The sequence below is a fragment of the Chiloscyllium punctatum genome, chromosome 22 (assembly GCF_047496795.1).
Source record: "Chiloscyllium punctatum isolate Juve2018m chromosome 22, sChiPun1.3, whole genome shotgun sequence".
Taxonomy (NCBI): domain Eukaryota; kingdom Metazoa; phylum Chordata; class Chondrichthyes; order Orectolobiformes; family Hemiscylliidae; genus Chiloscyllium; species Chiloscyllium punctatum.
The window spans coordinates 60,796,018-60,819,804 of record NC_092760.1 but is presented as its reverse complement, the minus strand read 5'-3'; the positions used below and the strand labels follow the sequence as shown (position 1 = coordinate 60,819,804).

General features: G+C 41.8%; 1 protein-coding gene across 2 annotated transcripts in view; it reads left to right on the top strand.

Moving 5' to 3' along the window:
* The first annotated feature begins 861 nt into the window (after nt 1-861).
* The window catches only part of lyve1a (lymphatic vessel endothelial hyaluronic receptor 1a), a 65,158-nt gene continuing 42,232 nt past the window's right edge, over nt 862-23,787 (top strand). For both annotated transcript variants that reach the window (XM_072592459.1, XM_072592460.1), the window contains exons 1-3: nt 862-1,004; nt 16,373-16,541; nt 23,455-23,594. In XM_072592459.1, the coding sequence (XP_072448560.1) occupies nt 923-1,004; nt 16,373-16,541; nt 23,455-23,594 (391 nt within the window). In that variant the 5' untranslated portion in view covers nt 862-922. The remainder of the gene's footprint in view (nt 1,005-16,372; nt 16,542-23,454; nt 23,595-23,787) is intronic.

Below are 23,787 nucleotides of genomic sequence, written 5' to 3'. Positions count from 1 at the left end.
AGTCCATTTAAAACTGAATATTTATCCTGTTACAGCACGTACTTCCATTCCAAATGTAAACAATTTCTCAAACAAGAAAAAGTAGGTAAGAATGATGGTTTAGAAGGCTACCAGGCCACTGATATCTGGAGCTCCAAGTTGTTTATGGAAAAAAATAGCAGAAAGATTTATTCTTAGGAAAAATGAAAACTGATCTTATGATGGAGGTAGGCGCGTGGGAGTGATGGTTATTCTGACATCATGAGTAATTGTCTTGTGTCATCAGCTAAAAAGGATTTGGATAAATGATTGACACAACATAGATTGCCAGTCTTAAAAATAGGGTATGGTAATAAATGCTCAGAGTCAGAGAAGGTGCCTTTGTCAGGGGAGAGTCCAGAGGCTTCAGATGGAAGATGGACCAGACGAGATAGAGGGAAGACTCAGGAAAGAGTCCTACTTAGCTGGAGAGCAAGATGCTGTCTTCACAACTTTAATGAGATTAATATACTCAATGTCAACTGTTTATTCATCATTTAATATCCAGTGAATGATCCTCAATTGTCTCCGGCTGTGTACTTCCTATATTTAATTAATTAATATATCATATCTAAACTGCCACTTCTTACCAAACAATAACTATCAAAAAATTCTTTACAATTCTGTGTTAGGTAAACTTTTCTCAAACTTGTGGAAAAATATGTACTAATGATGCTTTATGCTTCTGAGTGTACTTCAGTTAATGTATTTCAGACTCGTTCATTCTGCTGTTAATTTCAATTATAGTAGGTTAGGTATTTGTAATTTCCTGTTTCCTGTCACCAAAGGGCTGTGGAACAGGGTTGGAAGAGACCGTGCTTAACACTTGGTCATAACCACAATCTCTCACTTGGATGTTTAAAGGCGGTGGTTCCTCTCTGCAGATGTACTTGGAAAGTTAGAGATGTCCAATTGGAGAATTCTGATACTAGTTGCCTTGAGCCAGGCCCTTCTGGCACTGACTCAAACTTCAGTTGATGTTAAAGGTAAGTTGATCCTATTTTTTAATTGAACAGATCAAGGAATCCACTCTGTCAAGTTAAATAAATTAGTTTGCTTGTTGTCTCTATTTTGCACTTGTGCAGAAAGTGAACCTCTTTTTTGCATTTCCAGGTTATTTACATTTACAGTTATTACAAGTATTTACATATAATTTAATCATCTGACTTTTTGTGAAACTGTGATACATTTCCAGCTAATGAAACATTACAAGACTTTAGACAAACACAAGGAATCTCTGAGCCGTGGAACATGACAAGAGATTAAAGTCTAAGTAGAGTGACCTTTAAAGGCTTAAAGGGGTGTGTGGAGAGATAACCTTGATCGCTGTAAGGCAAATTATAAACTTATAACCAAAAGGGTTCTAAATTCTCACAGAAATGTAAACATGAGATTATAAGAAAGTTGAAAGTCATAGAAGACCCTTAGGCAGCAGTTCAGAGAAAATTTCAAAGAGATTAGTTGACAATAAGATTGCAGATCTATAGATGGCAAGAAGTCTTTCAGCTATATAGGGAAAAGGTGGAGCTATTAAGATTAAGATCAATCACTGAAATGTTATGGGGGATATGGAAATAGCATGGTCCAGGAGCAGAATTTTTTATTTATCCCGATGTATCTTTGCTAGCTCCAAAAGTAGCCCTGCCCAGCTCTATCACCTGTTGTACTCAAAGCTTCTTGCAGTTTTTGTCCAGTTGCAACAGCAACAATGGTTTTAATAGATATTTTCCTAATCACCCTGTTCTGAGATGATATTGTACAATACTAGAGCGGGTGGCATTTGAACCCAAGCTACACTACCTCTGTTCCACAACAGCCCTTGGTTTCTAGGCATAAAAGGCCCGATTACATTCCACATGTTTTTAAACAAATGTTCACCCAAAGCTACTTAAGAATTAATTAGGACAGGTGACAAAAAGCTTGGCCAGAGAAGTAGGTTTAGTGTTAGAGCTTAGAATTTTGCAGCAAAATGTATGACAAATAAAGATGGAGCAATTAAAAATTGGGGAAGTTCAGAAAGGCAGATTTGGAGAATTGCAAAGATCATTGACAGTTGTGTAGCTGAAGGAGATTACTGAGATAGTGAGGGCAGGGCAATGGGTGAATTTAAAAAAACAAGAATGAGAAAGGGTTGTGAGGTTAAGGAATTCATTATCTAAATTACTAAATAAATTATCTAACATTCACGGATTGATTAAACAGATTACTGTAATAGGTGATTTAACAGAGGTGTTCAAAATCATGCAAGATCTTATTAGAGAAAAGAAGGAGGATCTGACTCCATGGTAGGAACGTCAGGAACCGGATATCACAGATTTAAGATGACTATCCTGACAACCAGAGGTGACATAAGAAAATATTTATATGCAGAGATTATTGTGATCTGAAAGGTCCTGCCTGACAAGGCGATGGAAACAAATTCAACAATGACATTCAGAAATTAATTAAATAAGTACTTGGAGTGAAAATATTGCAGGGCTTGGAGAGAAAGAGCCTTGCAGTGGGCCCATTTTAAACACCTCTTTCAAGGAAGTATGTGAAAGAGACAGAGAATAAACTCAATGTTAGGTGTGAAACCAAAGCAGAAATTGTTGGCGAAATTCAGCAGGTCTCGCAGCATGTATGGGAAGAAAGCAAAGTAAATGTTTTGAATACAATGGCTTTTCATCAGAACCATCAGTAGAAATGTTACCCATGAAGAGGTACTGGAATGCTGCTTCTAGGGTCCTTGGAATTCAAAATGGAGTCTGATAGAACAGAATGGTAACATTCATTAATTTGATTTGAATTGTGCAGCAACAGCTCTTCACAGGGAGTTTCAGGCCAAATTTGCAGAAGTGAAGAATGGTAATCCCATGTGAGGTCTAATTAGACCTGATGACTCACCATTTCATGAATATCTAGGGGGATAAATCCATAGGATCTGCTTTGATTGCATTCTTTTTATTCATTCATGGGGAATGTGGATTAGTTTATTGCCCATCTCTAGTTTACATTCAAAATATGGTGGTCAGCTAACTTTGATGCTACAGATAGACCAAAAATGCCATTATGGAGAAAGCTTTAGGAGTTTGACGCAATGACATTGAAGGAATGCCAAAATATTCTCAAATCCAGATGTCAGTGGCTTGGAGGGAAACTTGCAGGTGGTGCTGTTCCCATGTAACTACAGCCTTTGTCCTTCTGGATGGTAATGTCATGGGTTTGGAAGGTGTTCACTTAGGAGCCTTGGCGAATTTCTGTAGTACATCTTGCTGATGGTACACACAACTGCTACTGAGCATTGGTAATGGAGGGGGTAGATGTTCATTAATGTGTTGTCAATCAAGCAGGCTGCTTTGTCCTGGATGATGTTGAGCTTCTTGAATGTTGTTGAAATTCCATTCATCCAGGCAGGTGGGGAGTATTCCATCATACTCCTAATTTGTGCCTTGTAGATACTGAACAGGCATTGGAGAGTTAATCGCTGCAGTATTCCTAGGCTCTGACCTGATTTTGTAGCCACTGAGTCTAGTTGAGCTTCTGGTCAATGGTAACCCCCAGGATGTTGATTGTGGGGGTTCAGTGATGGTAATACCATTGAATGTCAAGGGTGATGGTCAGATTGTCTCTTGTTGGAGATGGTCATTTGCCTGGCACTTGCAAGGTGCAAATGTTACTTGACGTGTGTGTAAGCTAAGGTTTTGTGAGTATGACTATGTCAGCCTGTTGCTTGACTAGTCTGTGAGTCAGCTCTCCCAGTTTTGTAAATAGCCCCCAGATGTTGTTAAGAAGGACTTTGCTGTGTTGATAGATTCCATCATGTTGTGTGGTACTAATACCATGCAAAATGGGATAGACTTTGAATATATCTAGCAACTGTAGACCTGGCATCCATGAGGCGCTGCCAGCTGAGTTTATTGTTGTCATTTTCTGGTGCCATCATCAATGTCAGATGGTCTATGCAGTTTCATTCTTTTTTAGCAATTGATACAACTGTATGGTTTACTCGACAATATCAGAGGGTAACAAAGAGTTATCCATGTTGCTGTATAGACTAGATCAGGTAAGGGTGGCAGTTTTCTCCCCTAAAGGACATTAGTGAATCAGATGGGGTTTTACAACAATCATTTCACAGCAATCATTCGACTTTTAATTCCAGATAATTACTGGATTTAAACTCTAACACCTGCTCTGGACCTGTCAGTTCTGGGTGTTAGAAGTAAGTTGTATTTTAGATTGTGTTACTCTCATCTTCTGAGACTATGGTGACTTTACCTTACTGTTCTCACTTGCATAATAAAGTAATGTTTGTTATTCAAAACTGGAATCTTGTGGCTTTATTCTGTTCATACTGACTTTTTTGTATACTTTTAAAACAAAGGCTATTGTTCTGTATCTAGATGATAGCATAATTTAGTAGTCTCACTTATAATCATAACATAACGTTGGCAGTCAGATCTGAGATCATAATGTAATGATCATAATAATAATTATTATTATAATACAGGCTTGAAGGGCCAAGTGGCCTCTTTCTGTAGCTCAAGGTTCTGTGGGCAGAATCTTCTGGATTCTCTGTTGGAGAATTGGAAGGCATGAAAGATATTTAGTTAGATAGGATGGTGGTGTACTCGAACCCCAGCCCGAAGCCACCTTCTCCAGCTTCAGGTTCTGAGTAGGAAGGCCTATGATTGCTCAAGTGGCCAATTAATTTTCTTTTAAAGGCCTCATTTCACTGGGATTGGTGTTAGGTCAGCAGTAGATGGGTTTTTGTCACACAGACTGGATGGCAGCTAAAACAGCTTTCCACCTCCAGAGGTTGGATAGGATAGGGGTGGGAGATGAGAAGAAGGGGCGTGTCCCTTGGTCAAAGGCAATCATTGTCTAGATTAGAGTGGTGCTGAAAAAGCACAGCAGGTCAGGCAGCATCCGAGGAGCAGGAAAATCAACATTTCGGGCAAAAGCCCTCATCAGGAATAGGGCCTTTACAAAGGCAATCAGTGCCTGATCAAGAGACTGAACATCAGCAGGAATGGGGTGTTCCTGCTGACAGCTACCTCCTTGCCTTGCTGCCAACAATGTCCTTCCCCCATTCCTGGATCCACCTGACCCAAGTCAGGAAACCACATCAGTAACCCACATCCCCTCCCACATCAATTATCTTTGACCTGGGTTGCTCAGTAATCCTGGGACTCCAGCCAATGGCATTAATAAGCACAGGAGCTGCCGGCCCCTGCAATTCTCAATAAGGGGAGCTGTCTGTTCAAGGGATTTGATTTCAAGGGAAGACCCAGACTGACCTTCTTGTTTTTACCTTACTACTGCCAAGTTGACTTGTTGTACAGCAGCTCCTTGGAGACGGGTAACACATCGGTCTCTCATGGAGTCATAGAATCAAACCGTATGGAAATAGACCTTTTCGTCCAACCAGTCCAGACCGACCATATTCCCAAACTAAATTGTCCCACCTGCGTGTGCTTGGCCCACATCCCTCCAAACCTTTCCTATTCGTGTACTTAGCCAAATGTCTTTTCAAAGTTGTAACAGTACCCGCATTCATCACTTCCTTTGCAGCTCGTTCTACACACAAACCATTCTCTGTGTAAAAAAGTTTCCCCTTCTTAAATCCTTTCCCTCTCACCTTAAAAATATGCCCTCAGGTTTTGAACTCTCACACCCTCGGGAAAAAGACCATTGTTATTCACCTTATCTATGCGCCTCATGATTTTATGAACCTCAATAAGGTCACCCTCAACTTTCTGCACTCCAGTGAAACATGGCCCAGCCTACCCAGTCTATCTGAGCCAGCAGGGGAGAGTCTTGTTAGCTTGACAAGATTCTGCCCTATGATTCAAAGAGGTAAATGGTTACAGAGTGGGTAAGTAATTTTAGAATACTGTACCAATATAGGATAAACAAACTGAATGGGACGAATGGCCTTTTCTAAGCTATAATTCCATGAAAGTGCATGAAACAGAAAGGAGCTTCAGAAAGCTAAGAAACATGTAGAAACCACAAAGGTTGGATCTTGCCTATCTTGGCTAAGTGTGAGTTGTGTTGTTTCTTTTTGGAGGGATCTAGGAACTCTGATGGTCAGGGTGGTACACACACAGGATGCCCTCCTCCCAGGACCAACAGAGTGGGCCATGACTCCAGGCTATGGTCACCTGGTCTGAGGTTGCTATCCAAGTCAAGGTAATCTCAGCTGCCTGAAGGAATTGTAGGCAGAAGGTCAATGATCTCCTTCACTCCACCAGCATCATTGACAACATCTTCTCTCCAATACCTCACACACACTCTATCTCCACTGCTTGAAACACCTGCCATCGAAAAGGCTCATTCCCTACCATTACAGGATCTTCCTTCATTCACCTGCCCAACATTCAGCTCCTCACCCCTATGGGAACAGCATCATGACTCAGGCTGCCCTGAGAGGGTGACTGACCATGTCCAAGCCATTGGATTCATGCAAAGTCTGCCCCTGACTTACTGCGGAAGGATACCCTAACTGAAGGCTATCCCTTTGAATTGTCATTGCTGACAACCATGACAAGCTTATTGAGTTTGTGTCTCCACTAACTGACAAGGCAATAAACTAGTACTGTGCTCTGGCTGAAGAGGGGGTTGGGGTGTGCAAAAAACAAAAAGACAAGTTAAGGCGATGCAAGGCAAGAATACTGTGCATAGCCACTTAGGCTCAAAGTGAGTGAGCACTATAGGAGCGAGCAAGCAAACAGCCTGGAGATCTACCTTGATCCAGTCAATGAGCTGAGCACAGATCCCTGCACAAAGTGTCCTTGCTGCAGCATTACAATCAGAGTCGCCATTACACCCTGACCAGCAGCATCTAAGTCAGAAATGTAGTCTAGGTGGATTGGAGAGGTGACATGTAACTTCGCTGGACTCCTCATGCGATCCTAATGGAAAAATGTTTATGGAAAAAGGGAAAAAATGATCTGCAGGAAAGGGTTTTGAATTTGGAGATGGCAGATTTTATTAAAATGAAGCAAGATGTGGCCAAGGTAGATGAGGAACAGCTATTTGTGGAAAAATCTACAGCAGAACAGTGGTGGGGTGGGGGGAGGCATTGGTGTTCAAACATGACATGAGACTACAGGTTCAACATGTTCCCTTTAGGATGAACATGTAGGAGCAACAAGCCCAGAGAACCCTGGATGTCGAGGAATATTCAGGACTGATCTAGAAGAAAAAGAAATGCATTTCAACAGCTACAAAGGGACCAAATCAATGGAGACCCTAATGGAGTATAGAAAGTGCTGAGGTTGGAAGGAGGTCAGTGAGGGAACTATAAGAAAGCTATGAGGAAAGCAAAGAGGGGACATGAAGAAAAACTGGGAGGTAAAATTTTGAGGATTCTCAAGTTATTCTACAAGAATACATAGGGGCAGAGTACAGGCAGGGAAAGATTAGGGCCCATTAGTGCCAAGAGGCAATCTGTACATGAAACTAGAGGACATTGGGAAGGTGTTAAATGAATGCTTGATTTCTGTCTTCACTCAGAAGAAGAATTAGGTAGGTATGGAATTTGGGAACAGGGACTGTGACGCTCTTGAGTAGATTGACACAGGGAGTGAGGAAGTATTGGAGGGTTTGACATGTTTAAAAGTAGATAGATTCCCAAGTACAGATAAGTTGTGTCCTAGGCTGCTGTGGAAAACAAGGGAGAAAATTAAATGGCTCTGATCCAAAGTTTTAATTCCTCTCTGGTCACAGGGAGGTATGGAAAACTGGAGGATAACTAATGTGGCTCCACTTATCAAAGGGTAGATAAACCAGGGAATTATAGACCAGTGAGTCTCACTTCAGTGGTTCGTAAACTATTGAAGAAAATTCTGAAGGAGAGAATTAATCTCCACTTGGAGATGCAAGGTTTGAATAGGAATAGTCAGCAATGGCTTTGTCAGAGGGAAGTCATGCCTAAAAACGTTTATTGAATTTTTTTGAGAAGAAGCATGCAGGTGAGAGTAATGCAGTAATGTAGTTTAAAATGGATTCAGTAAAGTTTCTAAAAAGGACCTACATGGGAGACTGATAAAGAAGGTGGAAGCACATGAGGTCCAAGGTAATTTGGCAAGCTGGATCTAAAACAGACTTTGTGGTTGAAGACAGAGGGCGGTGGTAGAACGCTGTTTGAATGACTGGAGGCTGGTGTCAGTGCTGGATCCCTTTTAGAACAATACAGCACAGAACAGGCCCTTCGGCCCATGAGGATTTGAGGAAATGTTTTCCTCATCCAGAGGGTGGCAGGAATCTGGAAGGGAGGGAGGTAGAGGCAGAAAGTCTTGCACTCTTTTGTTTGTATATATATATAAGCAGTGTAGATGAGAATGTAGGGGGTATGATAAATAAGTTTGCAGATGACATGAAGATTGACCAGATGGTTAATAATGAAGATGAAGGTCTTAGGTTACACAAAGGTGTAGACAGATTAATCAAATGGGCAAATCAGTGACATAAAGAATTTAATGTTGAAAATGGACACACTTTGGAAGAAATAGCAAGGGAGTATTCCATGAATGGCAGGACACTCGGAAGCTCAGAAGAGCAGAGTGATGTTGGGGTGCTTGCCTGTAAAATCCCTGAAGGTTGCAGGGCAGATTAATAGGGTGGTTAAGAAGGCATGCAAGACACTTGCCTTTATCGATTGTGGCATAGATTATAACAGCAGGGAGGTTGGAACCATACAGTACTTTGGTTAGGCCACAGCTGGATTGGTATGTGGAGTTCTGGTCATCACACTATCGGAAGGATGTGATTGCACTGGGTGAGGGGTACACTGGAGATTCACCAGGATGTTACCTGGAATGGAGCATTTTAGCTATAAAGAGAGGTTGGATAGGTCTGGGTTGTGTTCTTCAGAGCAGAGAATGCTGAGGGGTAACCTGATTAAGGTATGTAAGTTTATGAGGGGCATGGACAGGGTGGATACAAAAGGTCAGTAATGAGAAAGCATAATTTTAAGGTGAAGGGCAGGAGGTTTAGAGGATTTGAGGAAATGTTTTCCTCATCCAGAGGGTGGCAGGAATCTGGAAGGGAGGGAGGTAGAGGCAGAAAGTCTTGCACTCTTTGAAAAATATATAGATGAGCATTTGAAATGTCATAACATTCAAGGCTATGGCCCTGGTGTTGGAAAATGGGATTAGTGGAGATAGGTTGGTGCAAACGTGATGGGTCAAAAGATCTCTTCTGTGCTGTATGACTCTATGACTCTGCCATAAATCTTGCCAGGGCATAATTGCTCAAGATTCTGCCAAGGAAATGAAAGGAGAACTAAACCATGTCCTTGCTCATATTTTTAGACATTTCAAACATATAGGAACTGAAATTACCATCTGAGAAATGACAAATATTATTCCAATAATCAAATAAAGAATAAAACAAGAATCTATGAATTGTACAACAATGAAATTAACATCCTTTACATTCAAACTAAAAAGTGCTACATCTGCTTCCATTGTTCATTTAAATGGAAAGCAGGGCATGAGAGATAAGCAGCATGGATGTTGAAGCAATAGTTCTATCCTCCACTAGAGTCCTTAAAGGATATCATTATCTTAGTAGCTGAGAGCTAGCTAGTAGTTTTACAGAGGCTGATTTTAACTCTACATCACTTCCCCACCCCATCAAGTCAGTATTAGTTGCATGCCAATGATATAATTATATGCAGAAGGAGGGCAGTATCTGGTGTTTCACAAGACCACATAGAGAGAGAGAGAGAGAGAGATTCAAACTGTGGGCTGGTTGAGTTGGGAGGTATATGTTTGCAATGTTTCGTTCAGTAAATATATGTAAGACTGTAAAGATTGGCTCCAGTATCATCATTCAGGAATGGGATATTGTAGTGATTGGAATGAAGTCAGTCAGGTAGATCTCATAGAATATGAGTTCCTGATTGGGGCTGTTAATGTGGTCCAGTCGAGGAGTCTTGGCTGAAAAATATAAGCAGGAGTGTCAGGGATTCTGTTCACTGGAGGAGCTGGCTCTGAGCTAGCTAGGTCAGTATCATATACTATGTACATGTAAATAACAAGTGACTTAGAGTCATAGTCATAGAGATGTACAGCAATCTGTCCATGCCGACCAGATATCCCAACCCAACCTAGTCCCACCTGCCAGCACCCGGCCTATATCCCTTCAAACCCTTCCTATTCATATACCCATCCAAATGCCTCTTAAATGTTGCAATTGTACCAGCTTCCACCACATCCTCTGGCAGCTCATTCCATACACGTACCACCCTCTACGTGAAAAAGTTGCCCCTTAGGTCTCTTTTATATCTTTCCCCTCTCACCCTAAACCTATGCTCGCCGATGCCAGAGTTCTTTGGATGACTAGGGTTCTCCATTGGAAAGGTAAGTAACCCTTTGTTGAACACCCCTTAAAAGAGATCTAATGTTCTTTAGGTACCCTTTGAGAGAGATTAAGTGACATTTGGGCTTTTATGGATGGACATCATTGTGTATATAAAAAGGATAAATTTATTGGAACTATCAAGCTCATTGGTACAGTCAAAACAGTTATCAAAAGAGAACCAGAGGACACAATGTCATATTTAAGGCAGAGATATAGAGGAAATTCTTTGGAAATATAAGTGGTCATCAGGGTGTGGGTGTTAGTCATGAGGTCATCTGTTGATCAGATGAGACATTGAGAGTGTGCAGTTTGGAGTTTTTAAACATTTTCTTCCATAAATTGAACCAAGTGCTGGAACCTCAAGGCTGGTCTTTTGTCAAACTAACCTCCAGACCTAGCAGCCTCTTTCTAGGATGAGCCAGACATGAGTACCATTTTCAAATGGAAGTTTATGATATAGTCCCAAATAAGAGGACATCATGCACAATCAAAGCCCATGGGATTGGTGGTAATATATTGGCATCAACAGAGTATTGGTTAGCAGACAGGAAACAATGAGTAGGAATAAAGGGGTTATCTTTGAAATAGAAGGCAATGACAAGTAGGGAACCTCAGGGACCAGGGCTTAGGTCTGGCTTAACAATATAAATCAACAATTTGGATGAGAGAATTGAGTGTAATATTTCTAAGTTTACTGTTGTTACAAAACTAGGTGGGAGCATGTGTGGTGAAGAGGAAATAATGAGGATTCTAGATGACTTATTGAGTGTGTGGGCAAATACGTAGTATGTGCATATGGATAAAGCTGAGGTTGTCCAGGTTAGTACAAAAATCAGAATGGCAAGTATTGTACAAATGGTGATAGACTGGGATAGGTTGATGAATTAAGGAACCAGGATGTCTTTGTGACACTGATCATTAACAGTAAGCACACAGGTGCAGAAAGCAGTTAGGAAGGTAAGTGGTATGTTGGCCTTCATTGCAAGAGAGGTTGAGTGTAGAAGCAAGGGAGTTTTACTGCCGCTGTACAAGATCTTGGTGAGACCACCTGGAATATTATGTACAGTTTTAGTCTCCTTACTTAAGAAAGGATCCACTATTCATAGCAAGAGTGCAGTGAAGATTCACCACACAGCAGGACAGATTGGGTCAATTGGGCCTATATTCACTGGAGTTTAGAAGAATGAGAGGGGCTCACAATGAAATATGACATTCTGACACGGCTGGACAGACTGGCTTCAGGGAATGATGATGATGATATGGGGGTGGGGGGAGGTCAGGGAGTCCGATAAAAGTATCTGAATACTGGATATGTTGGAGGCTGTTTTGGAGTGTGATGATGAGAAATTACCTCCCTCAGAGGTTGATGAATCTGTGGAATTCTCTACCGCAGAATGTTGTGGAGCCCAAGCCACTGAATATATTTAAGATAGAACTAGATAGATTTTTAGAAGCTAAAGATGTTAAGAGGTTTAAGGAAAGAATGGGAGTATGGCATTAAGGTAGAAGATCAGCTATGATCCTGTTAGCTCAAAGGGCCAACAGCGAGGAGACTTTTGTTCCATGGGTTGGGATCCTATTCCCGATTCATGTCTGATGATGATCTTTCTGTTGCAGAAATTGAAATCAGCAAATGCCAATCTGTGACAGTTTTAAGCACAGAACATCTGCAACCAGTTTGGTCTATTTCTGCTCCTATTTTCTATGTTTTTAAGGCCTTGACAGCCTTGCTAAAGTGTGTCACTCAGAATTGAGTGCTCAACTCCAGCTGAGGCCAAACCACAGGCTCATCAAAAGATTGAAATAAGGAGAGCATGCCCTGTGTGACCAATTAATTAAATGTCAAGCTTCAAAGCCTGCAGTGCACACCTAGTTTTAATTGATCCACAACAAGTGGCTGTGTTTTCAGCTAGACTTGGAATAGGCACTCTGAGGCTCTCCAATAATAATGATAATAAATAGACTCAATAGACAAGACAATAGGTGCAGGAGTAGGCCATTTGCCCTTCGAGCCAGCACCACCATTCATTATGATCATGGCTGATCATCCACAATCAGTATCCTGTTCCTGCCTTATCCCCATAACCCTTGGTTCCACTATCTTTAAGAGCTCCATCCATCTCTTTCTTGAAAGTATCCAGAGACTTGGCCTCCACAGCCTTCTGGGGCAGAGCATTCTATACACTCACCACTCTCTGGGTGAAGAAGTTTCTCCTCAACTCTGTTCTAAATGGCCTACCCCTTATTTTTAAATTGTGTCCTCTGGTTCGGGACTCACCCATCAGCGAAAATGTGCTTCCTGCCTCCAGAGTGTCCTATCCATTAATAATCTTATACATCTCAATCAGATCCCCTCTCATCCTTCTAAACTCACATGTAAATAAGCCCACTCACTTCAATCTTTCAACATATGACAGTCCTGTCATTTCGGGAATTGACCTTGTGAACCTACACTGCACTTCCTCAGTAGCCAGAATGTCCTTCCTCAAATTTTGGAGACCAAAACTGCATATAATACTCTATGTGCGGTCTCACCAAGGCCCCTGTCCAGCTGCAGAAGGACCTCTTTGCTCCTATACGCAATTCCTCTTGTTACGACGGCCAGCATGCTATTAACTTTCTTCACTGCCTGCTATACCTGCATGCTTGCTTTCACTGACTGATGTACAAGAACACCTAGATGTCATTGTACTTCCCCTTTACTTAACTTGACTCCATTTAGATAGTAATCTGCCTTCTTGTTCTTGCCACCAAAGTGGATAACTATGCATATATCCACATTAAACTGCATCTACCATGCAACCATCTGCTCACCTAGCCTGTTCAAGTTACCCTGTATTCTCATAATATCCTCCTCACATTTCACCCTGCCACACAGTTTTGTGTCATCAGCAAATTTGCTAATATTACTTTTAATACCTTCATCTATATCATTAACGTATATTGTAAACAGCTGCAGTCCCAGTACCGAACCTTGTGGTGCCCCACTGGTCACCGCCTGCCATTCCAAATTAGACCCGTTTATCATTACTCTTTGCTTCATCCAGAAGATTAAGATGCATGGGATTCACAGTGATTTGACCATGTGGATTCAGAATTGGATTGCCCATAGAAGGCAGAGGGTAGTGGTGGAAGGTAGTTTTTTAGACTGGAGGTCCGTAACTAGCGGTGTTCTGTAGGGATCTGTACTGGAACCTCTGCTTTTTTGAGATATATATGAATGGCTTGGATGAAAACATAGATGGGTGGGTTTGTAAGTTTACAGACGGTACAAAGATCAGTGGAGTTGTGGGTACTGTAGGAAGTTGTCAAAGGATACAGCATGATACAGATCAGCTGCAGATATGGGCGGAGAAATGGCAGATGGAGATTAATCCAGGTAAATGTCAGGGAGATCAAATATTAACACTTTGGGAGATCAAGTGTTAAGGAAGATATATACAGTTATTGGCAAGACCCTGAACAACATTGATGTAAAGAGGGATCTTGGGTCCATAGCTCCCTGAAAGTGGCCATTCAAGTAGATAGCTGAAAATGTGTTGCTGGAAAAGCGCATCAGGTCAGGCAGCATCCAAGGAGCAGGAGAATCGACGTTTCGGGCATGAGCCCTTCTTCAGGAAGGGCTTCCTGAAGAAGGGCTGATGCCCGAAATGTCGATTCTCCTGCTCCTTGGATGCTGCCTGACCTGATGCGCTTTTCCAGCAACACATTTTCAGCTCTGATCTCCAGCATCTGCAGTCCTCACTTTCTCCTGTATGGAATACACTGCCAGGGGTGGTGGAGGCAGATACAATAGGAGCGGTTAGGGACTTTTACTAAAGCACATAAGTATGCAAGGAATGGAGTGATATGGACCAAAGGCAAGCAGAAGGGATTAATTTAATTTGAATTTAATGTTCAACACAACATTGTAGGCCAAGGGGCCCATTCCTGTGCTGTACCATTCTATGTTAATAATGATAATAGTAATTTATAGTTACATGTATAGTTAAATGTGAATGAGTCACCATAAGCGGGGTCAATTTTAATTACATAAATCATACAAAGTTCAGACAAAATTTATTTTTTGTTCCATACATGGCTTATTGATTTCCTCAGTGGCTACAGAACACTTCCACACTCCACAGCTGCCAGAGCTGTCCCTGAGGTCTCTTATACCAAGGAGGATGCCCTCTGAAGCAGCCCCCATCACTGCTGACTGAACCCAGAACATTGCCTCTGCCAAAGCCGCCTCATCAGCACCGATACTCCAGCTGCCACCATAACCAGGAGACTGTCCCAGCTCTCAAGGACTGGGACCCATCTCAACTTCTGAGAACAAACTGAGCATCTAAATCGAAACATGAGGACCAAGAGATCTTTCACTCTGCCACCGCTGCAGATGCTGCCAAAATACCAAAGGGAAAGAACAGACCCCTTTATAGACACTCAAACAGTTGCGCAAGCTGCAACTGCTGGGGCTACTAGGAATGGACCAGTCCGCCGTCCAACAGCTCCCTGTAATCTCTCTCCACAACCGCTTCCACAGAAAACAAAAGATGAATTTGATTCAAAAGTTAAATGAAGAAAAATAAAATTAAAAAAGAATGATGCGGTCAGTTACGTGAGAGGGAGCGGATGGTTTGGGAACCTTAACACCTCCTACCTTGCCGCCTCCACCATCCTCCTTTAGATCACTCATTACAACCTACTTAACTTTCAGGCCACCTGTACTTATGTTCTTCTTTAGCTCCCTATCTATTTTTATTTGATAATGCTGCTGTGAAGCATCCCAGTATATTTTCCTGTATTTGAGATACTACACGGGACACGATGCTGCCTCGAAGTATTGAGCTCCCCCAGGTCTGCCTATGCTCTGCACTTCTACATTGAGTCCATCTCTCGGTTGGCCAGTAGTGGAAAGAGTGAAGGGAGACGCAGAGGTCTAGGCTGGTGCGCCGCTGGCCTTGCCGTGGAGCTCGCTGGTTCGACACGCTGACCCAACTCTATTGTTGATCGATTGAGAGTGTTGAGAGGCACAGACCACGTCTGGGAGCTGCAGGCTGCCGCTGTTGCAGCCGCCCGTCTCATGGTTTGTCCTTGGCCTTGAGTGGCCAGTGGGGCGTCTGATCCTGTCTTCTCTGATGGCGCTGAGTGCCTGGCCGAGAGAAGAGGTTTTAGTTGAATGTTGTGACTTCGATGGTTGCACCTGCATGGATCGCTGGCTTTGGGAGGTCATGTTATAGCTGTACAGGACATTGGTTAGGCCACTGTTGGAATATTGCGTGCAATTCTGGTCTCCTTCCTATCGGAAAGATGTTGTGAAACTTGAAAGGGTTTAGAAAAGATTTACAAGGATGTTGTCAGGGTTGGAGGAGTTGAGCTATAGGGAGAAGTTGAATAGACTGGGGCTGTTTTCCCTGGAGCGTCGGAGGCTGAGGGGTGACCTTATAGAAGTTTATAAAATTATGAGGCGCATGGATAGGATAAATAAACAGTCTTTTCCCTGAGGTGGGGGAGTCCAGAACTAGAGAGCATATGTTTAGAGTGAGAGGGAAAAGATATGAAAGAGACCTAATAGGCAATGTTTTCAAATAGAGTGTGATATGTGCATGGAATGAGCTGCCAGAGGAAGTGGTGGAGGCTAGTACAATTGCAACATTTAAATGGCATCTGGATGGGTGTATAAATAGGAAGGGTTTGGAGGGATATGGGCTGGCAGATGGGACTAGATTGGGTTGGGATATCTGGTTGGCATGGACCGAAGGATCTGTTTCCGTGCTGTACATCTCTATGACTCTAAGTTTAATACTTAGATTGATAAACAATCCAATCTTGCCCTTCTACTTTGCAATGTTGTGTTTTGAAATTATAATTGTTTCCAGAATCCGACAATCTCTCTGTACTTTTCAGTATTATTTCAGTCGAAGTTAACCCCCATTCCCATGAGGCAGGAGACTTTTGCTCCTTGGGTTTGAATCCTATTCCCAAGTCATGTCTCATGATCATCTTTCTATTGCAGATATCGAAATCAGCAAATGTCGAATCATGGGGATTTTCCACGTCAGTTTGCAAGGTGATTACAATCTATCACTAGTTCAAGCACATTATACCTGTAACCAACTTGGCTCGCTGTTGGCAACAAAGGCACAGGTCGAAAGTGCACATAAGCTAGGCTTCGAAATGTGCAGGTAAGTGATATTTTATTGCTTTTTTTAATAGATATTTTTATTGAAAATGTAACATTTTTACAAATTTACAAAATAAAAAAAACCAAGTACAAACATTGATATACAATTAAATCTTAAATAAATAATAACCAAAATTTAACAAAAGAAAAATGCCGAGAGAAAAAAACCAAAACTCAACTAACTACTAATCTAGGAATGAGGAAAGTGTGCCAAGCATGCTAAGATCTTAGTCTGTTTGGCACACTTTCCTCATTCCTGAAGAAGGGCACATGCCCGAAACGTCGATTTTCCTGCTCCTTGGATGCTGCCTGACCTGCTGCGCTTTTCCAGCAACACATTTTCAGCTCTGATCTCCAGCATCTGCAGTCTTCACTTTCTCCTAACTATTAATCTAACCTACAACTAACCAGAGTGTATAATTAAGTCTCTTACATTATTCAAATAAGAGAACAAAAAACGATGGATAACATAGAAATTGGGTAGTGAGATACATGATTGGAATGTATTAACATCAAATCGTAACAAAACCCGTTTTCGTGCGAGATTTCTCTCCCAAGGGGCCCCAGACCAGCCAGGTTTGCCATCTCAATTAAATAAAAGCCCTTATTAGGATGGCCGAAATATCTCTATTTATATAATTCAAGAAGGGCTGCCATATTTTATGGAATAATTCGGTCTTTTGGTGCACCATATTTGTAAGGAAGTCAAGGGGAATACATTCCATAATTAATCTGTGTCAATTTTAAAGTCCAGGGGGGCCCTCAGCCACCCAGTTTACCAAAATATTTTTCCTTGCACAGAAAGAGAGAATAGAAAATAATCTCTTCCCGTGCATATCCTGGGAGGGTAAGTTCGAAAAGCCCAAAAGGAAAGATACAGGGTCCACTCTAATTTCCGTTCCTAAGATTTCTGTCAGAGCACTTGCTACTTTAGTCCAATATCTACGGATCTTATGACAGGTCCATAGGCAATGTACATTTCGGACACATTAGAGATGCTCCTGCCTTAAATTTTGCCAATCGATCCTGTGCTGTATGGGCCCTATGAAGTATCTTCAGCTGAATAGCCTGAGTTCTGTTGCAGATGGTGATTCTTCTGGCGTTTTCCCAAATGTCATTCCATGTTTCTATAGAGATTTCTAGTCCCGAATCCTGATCCCATGTTTAAGCAGATTGCCCATATCTCCCGATACTTCATCATGTAGTAAATGATAAATAGTACTGATGGAAGATACCCCCATTGGCCATAGCACTCTACATTCTCTATCTGATTTATAAAGACTATCTAATAACGTAGTCTTCTTCTGTATGTAATCTCGAATTTGGAAGTATTAGGTAATCCAAATTTCTGACGCAGCTGTTCAAAAGACATCAGGACCCCTTCTTTAAACAGATCCCCTAAACAGGAGATACCCCTGGATCTCCAGAGTTTGAAAGTGGCATCTGTAAATCCCGGTTGAAATCCCCATGCTCCCTCTATTGGAGCATAGGGGGATATTTTATGTGAGTTGCCCTCATTTTGCCGCATTATATTCCAAGCTTTAATTGTATTTATTATTATAGGGTTTTTACAGTGATCCGTAATGATTTTCCTCTTGACTAAAAATAAAAGGTTAATAAGTGGGCATTTTACTTGAGAAAGCTCGATGTCCAGCCAGATTGATTGTGGATCAGAGAAGACCCAATCAGCTATGTAACTTAATAGGGAACTTAACTGATATTTCCTAAAATCTGGGAAGTCCAATCCTTCCCTTGCCTGTGGGAGCTGTAGCTTCTTCAGCTTAATAAGGGGCTGTCTATGATTCCAGATAAAGGAACTCAACCAGCCATATAATTTACGTAGAGCCACCCTCGGCAGCATCACCGGAAGCATTCTCATAGGGTATAGGAGACGGGGCAGGACATTCATTTTAATTAGTGCTATTCTACCCAGCCAGGAAATTGGAAGGTCTCTGCATTGCTGGGGATCCTGCCTTATCCTTTCCAGTAAATGCACAAAATTAGCCTTGTATAACTGACCAAATACTGGGGTAATAAAAATGCCTAAATATAAAAAACCCTCCAGGGACCACCGAAAGGGAAAGTGGGATCCTTCCAATAAGTGGGATATACTAGCAAGACCACTCATTGGCATAGCCTCCGATTTTGAGAAATTAATTTTATAGCCTAAAAATACACTAAATGTATTAATAACTTAGATTAAGTGAGGCACGGACATCAAAGTATTACTGAGAAATAGAAGAACATCATCTGCATAAAGGGTAATTTTATGTTTACCTATACCAATCCTCGGGGCTGTTATATTAGGGTCAGCCCGTATAGCTTCTGACTAGTGGCTCAATTATTAGCGTAAATAGCAATGGAGAGAGACGACATCCCTGACGACAGCCCCTATCCACACTGAAGCCATCCGAGCCTAATCCATTGGTAATCACAACTGCTTTGGGATCACTATACAGTGTTGAGACCCATTTGATAAACACCTTTTCAACGCCAAATCTTTCCAATGTGTAAAACAAATATGACCATTCAACCCTGTCGAATGCCTTTTCCACTTCTAATGAGACTACTACTCCCGGTATCTTTCCCTGATGGCAGGCTTGAATCACATTCAAAACCCTTCTAACATTATTGGATGATCTACGGCCCTTAATAAACCCCGTCTGATCCTCCTCTATGATATATGGTAATACCCTTTCTAGCCTCAATGCTAGCGTTTCAGAGAGGATTTTAAAATCTACATTTAGCAAGGATATTGATCTGTATGACGTGCAATCTTCTGGGTCCTTTCCTTTTTTAAGGATAAGAGAGATATTTGCCTCTTTCAATGAAGGCGGGAGACAGCCCTGACTGTATGAGTAGTTATACATGTCCATAAGTGGACCAGCCAATAGTCCTGTAAATTCTTTATAGAATTCAGCTTGAAAGCCATCTGGGCCAGGTGCCTTACTGCTCTGAAGTTGCCTGATTGCGTCAAGTATTTCTTGGATTGTTAGGGGAACATTCAAGACCGATACCTGTTCTGGAGTTAGGTCCGGAAAGTTTTTAAAAAATGATTGCATCCTCCTAGTCCTGTCTTCACAATCCTGCGATTTATATAAATCAGAATAAAATTTTCTAAAGATTGCGTTAATCCTTTTATGATCCCGGACTTTCCTTGATAGACGTGATAGTTTGAGGGGCCTTCTTTTTCTTTGCAAGAAATGCTAAGTATCTACCAGGTTTATCGCCAAATTCATATAACCTTTGTTTTGCAAATAATATTTCCCTCTTAGCCGTTTGGGTAAGTGTGGTGTTTAGAGCTGTCCTAAGGGCCATAATCCTTTGCAATTTGATAATAGAAGGTCTGTCAGCGTATGCTGTTTCAGCCGCTATTAAGCGAGCTTCGAGCAGACACTGTTGTTCTCCCTTTAATTTTTTCTGGGTCGCTGAGTATGAAATGATCAAACCTCGCGCGTAAGCTTTGATGGTCTTCCACATCATTGATGGGTTGCTAGCCGTACATAAATTAATTTCTAAAAAAGTTTTAAATTCTTGAGAAAAGTACTTTACAAATTTACTATCTTTCATCAGGAAAGGGTCCATACGCCAAGGCCGGGGGATGTCTCATTGTTCCTCGCCTTGATTTGCATATATATAGCAGCGTGATTGGAAATTGTTATACTGCCTATTTTACAGGATGATATGGAATTTTAAAAAATCGAGGGGGCAAAAAATATATCAATTCTGGTATGGCATTTATGTGGATTGGAGTAAAAAGATAAATCTCTGCCCTGTGGGCAAAGGCATCTCCATACATCTACTAGTCCTAATTCTTTGTTTAAACCCACCAATTGTCTAGATCTGGGAGATACTCCTGCAGTACTCTTGGGAATCCTATCTATTTCCGGATCCATAATACAATTAAAGTCTCCCCCTATAATTGTATGACGAGCACCGAGAGCCATCAATTTTGAGAAGGCTTCCGTTATAAATTTAAAAGGATGTGCCGGGGCGGGGGAGGGGGGGGGGGGCAATAAAAATTTAAAATCCCATATTCCTCTCCATTTATAAGGGCTTTAATCAGAATATATCGTCCAGATTCATCTTTTATCTGACTTAGGATTTTGAAAGGGAAATTGTTCCGAATAAGAATAACAACTCCCCTACTTTTTGAGCTAAAAGAAGAAAAAAAGGCCTGATCAAATCTACCCTGTTATAATTTCAAGTGTTCTTTATCCAATAAGTGTGTCTCCTGTAGGAGAGCTATATCAACCCTTTCTTTCTTGAGGTTTGATAATATTTTCTTCCTTTTGACTGGTGAGTTATTCCCCTTGACATTCCAGGTGCACCACTTAACCGACTGATCAACCAAGATCATCCGGGCAAATCCGAGACCCCTCGGGAAGGGAAACCCTATCCAGAACATCCCGAGCATAGAGCATATAAAATTTACAAAAATAAAGGCTCTCCAAAACGCTCACAACAGTATAATAAAAACTATTTCTAAAAAAAAAGTATAAAACATATTTAAATGGAGATTTTCCCCCTTGTTCTCAGAGGGTATCACTTCCCTTCCAAAAGTCCATCGTATCCTCTCCCAACCAGTGCCCCAGCCTTGACCCAGGCGCTCCTCAATAGGATGAAGAAAATTCAAATATACTACAGAGCTAGAGTTAACAGTGAGCACCCAACCCACACATGGCTTGGGGATCTTTCCCAAGATTTCTGGAGGCTTCTAAGAGTATCTGCCCCTCCTTGTAGCTCTGCAGCTGGAACAGAGCCGGGCGGGGGCGCTGGTTCGAGCCGGGCCCACGTATTGCGACCCGGTAGGCCCATTCCACCCTTACCTGGCCTGATCCAGCCTCCAGATTTAAAAGCTGTGGAAGCCACTGTTCAAGGAACACTGTAAGCTGGCCTTCCTCTTCCTGTTCAGGAAGGCCCAACAAACGAATATTTTTTCGATGACCTTGATTCTCGAGGTCGTCAATGTGATTCTCTAAGGTCCGGACTCACTGTTCGAGAGTCCAGACCAGATCCACAGCTGATAGTGCTGTAGTTTCGGAGGTCGAGGCCTTTAGCTCCGCCCCCCGACTCCATTAGATTAGATTACTTAGATTAGATTATATTAGATTAGATTAGATTACTTACAGTGTGGAAACAGGCCCTTCGGCCCAACAAGTCCACACCGACCCACCAAAGCGCAACCCATCCAGACCCATTCCCCTACATTTACCTCTTCACCTAACACTACAGGCAATTTAGCATGGCTAATTCACTTAACCTGCACATTTTTGGATTGTGGGAGGAAACCGGAGCACCCGGAGGAAATCCACACAGACATGGGGAGAATGTGCAAACTCCACACAGAGAGTCGCCAGAGGCGGGAATTGAACCCGGGCGCTCGATTTCCTTGATGTCTCAGTTGTGCTTTTGCAGCGCTGCTGAGAGTGAGTCCCATCAGCTTCGGGACTCTTCAATAAAAGCGTCAATCCTCGCATCGAGTTTGGAGATTATTTCCACGAGGCTCGCTACCATAGGTAAATCCCCCAGGGTGGCTGCGGATGCCTCTGCTGCAGCTGGAGAGGTAGGGGAGGGGTTCCTGCTTGCTGAGAGCTGTGGGCTCCCTTCCCTTTAGTCATTTTTACTGGAGATTAAATTGTTTAAATTCAATACTAAGCAACTAATTATATTAAGTAAAAACTATTTTAAATGATTTGGTGAGTGTGGTGGGGGTGGGTGACCCACTTTGCCCAAGTCTTGGGAAGAGCACTGTAGACTCAGACTTGCTGGGTCGCCGCCATCTTGGATCCCCAATATTTTATTGTTAAATCATCATTCCCAGCACCCAGCTGGCTCAACAATCTATCACAAACATATTTATCCTAATGCTTTTTGTCCAAAATATAAACTCAGTAATGTACAAAAACTGAACGATTCTCACTTATCCTTTAGTAAAGATGTTCAATGCAATGGCAGAGTCCTTTGATAAAGATGATCTCATGAGTTGATATATTAAAACACATCCTTTCCAATGCCCCAACTGATGGTTGAAATCTCAACAACTCTCGTATATAGATTGCAGCCTAAGGAAACTGTACCAAAGTAGTGGCAGGTTCAGGATTATAGAACAAAATCAAGAAAATCCACCTTTATGGATCCTAAACTAAATGGTTTTGTGGTCTCCAGTCAACTCATTTTGGTCACCAGCCCCAAAATAGGCTGATCCTCCTCCCCCACACTTACCATTAATTGTTAACAAGCGCAAGAGTTGTAAGATGGTTGGTGTGGGAAGTAGAACATAAATCTAACCCCATGTGACTAGAATACAAATGTGTCTCCGGTTTGGTAGTTATATGGAGTGATATTGAGGAAAATCCCTCAAAACATATCTACCCTCTTTTCAAAGACACAAGAAGGTGAAAAGAGCTTGCATTTATACAGCACCTTCCAGGACATCCCAAAGTGCTTCACAGCCAAGAAGTGTTTTTTTTTAAATGTAGCCACTGTTTTAATGCTGTAATGATCATTTAGCAAGCTCTCACAAGCAGTGATGTGATAATGACCATGTAACCCGCTGATTGAAATGACAGGATGAGGCCAGGTTTAACACCTCATGTGAAAGCTGTCCCCTAACAGTACAGCTCTTCCTCAATACTGACCCTCCAACAGTGTAGCGCTTTTTTAGTACCTTGGACAGTTGAGTGCTCCTTCAGTATTGCCTCTCTGACCATATAACATGTCTTCACCACTTCCCAAATGCCAGTGCAGTATTTCCTCAGTACTATGTCAACCCAGATTCTGGATACAAGTCTGTGGTCACTGCCTGAATCCTCAAGCTTTCAAGGAGATCTCTCCTTTTTGCACAGTTATCAGTTCTTGAAGGAGTTAGTTTACAAGGTCTCATGGATTTATTTTCTGTGCCTCTTTTACAGGTTTGGTTGGGTGGATGATGGTTTTCTTGTTATCCCAAGAATCAGTTCAAAGGAGCAATGTGGACAAAATGCAACAGGCGTGTTGGTTTGGAAGGTTGATCCTGACAAACTGTACGATGCTTACTGCTTCCAGAAGAATGGTAACTGGAGATCACTCAAAGTAGATTTTGACTTTTTAAAATCTTAGTGCAAGCATTGGCTGAAGAGTTGTACAGAAAGAATGTGTCAATGAACTATGAGAATTCAGTGAGCATGTACAGGAATCATTTAAAACTAGAGAACATGTATAAAAATCAAACAAAAAGATGAGCAGAATGTTTATCTTAAGGTAGC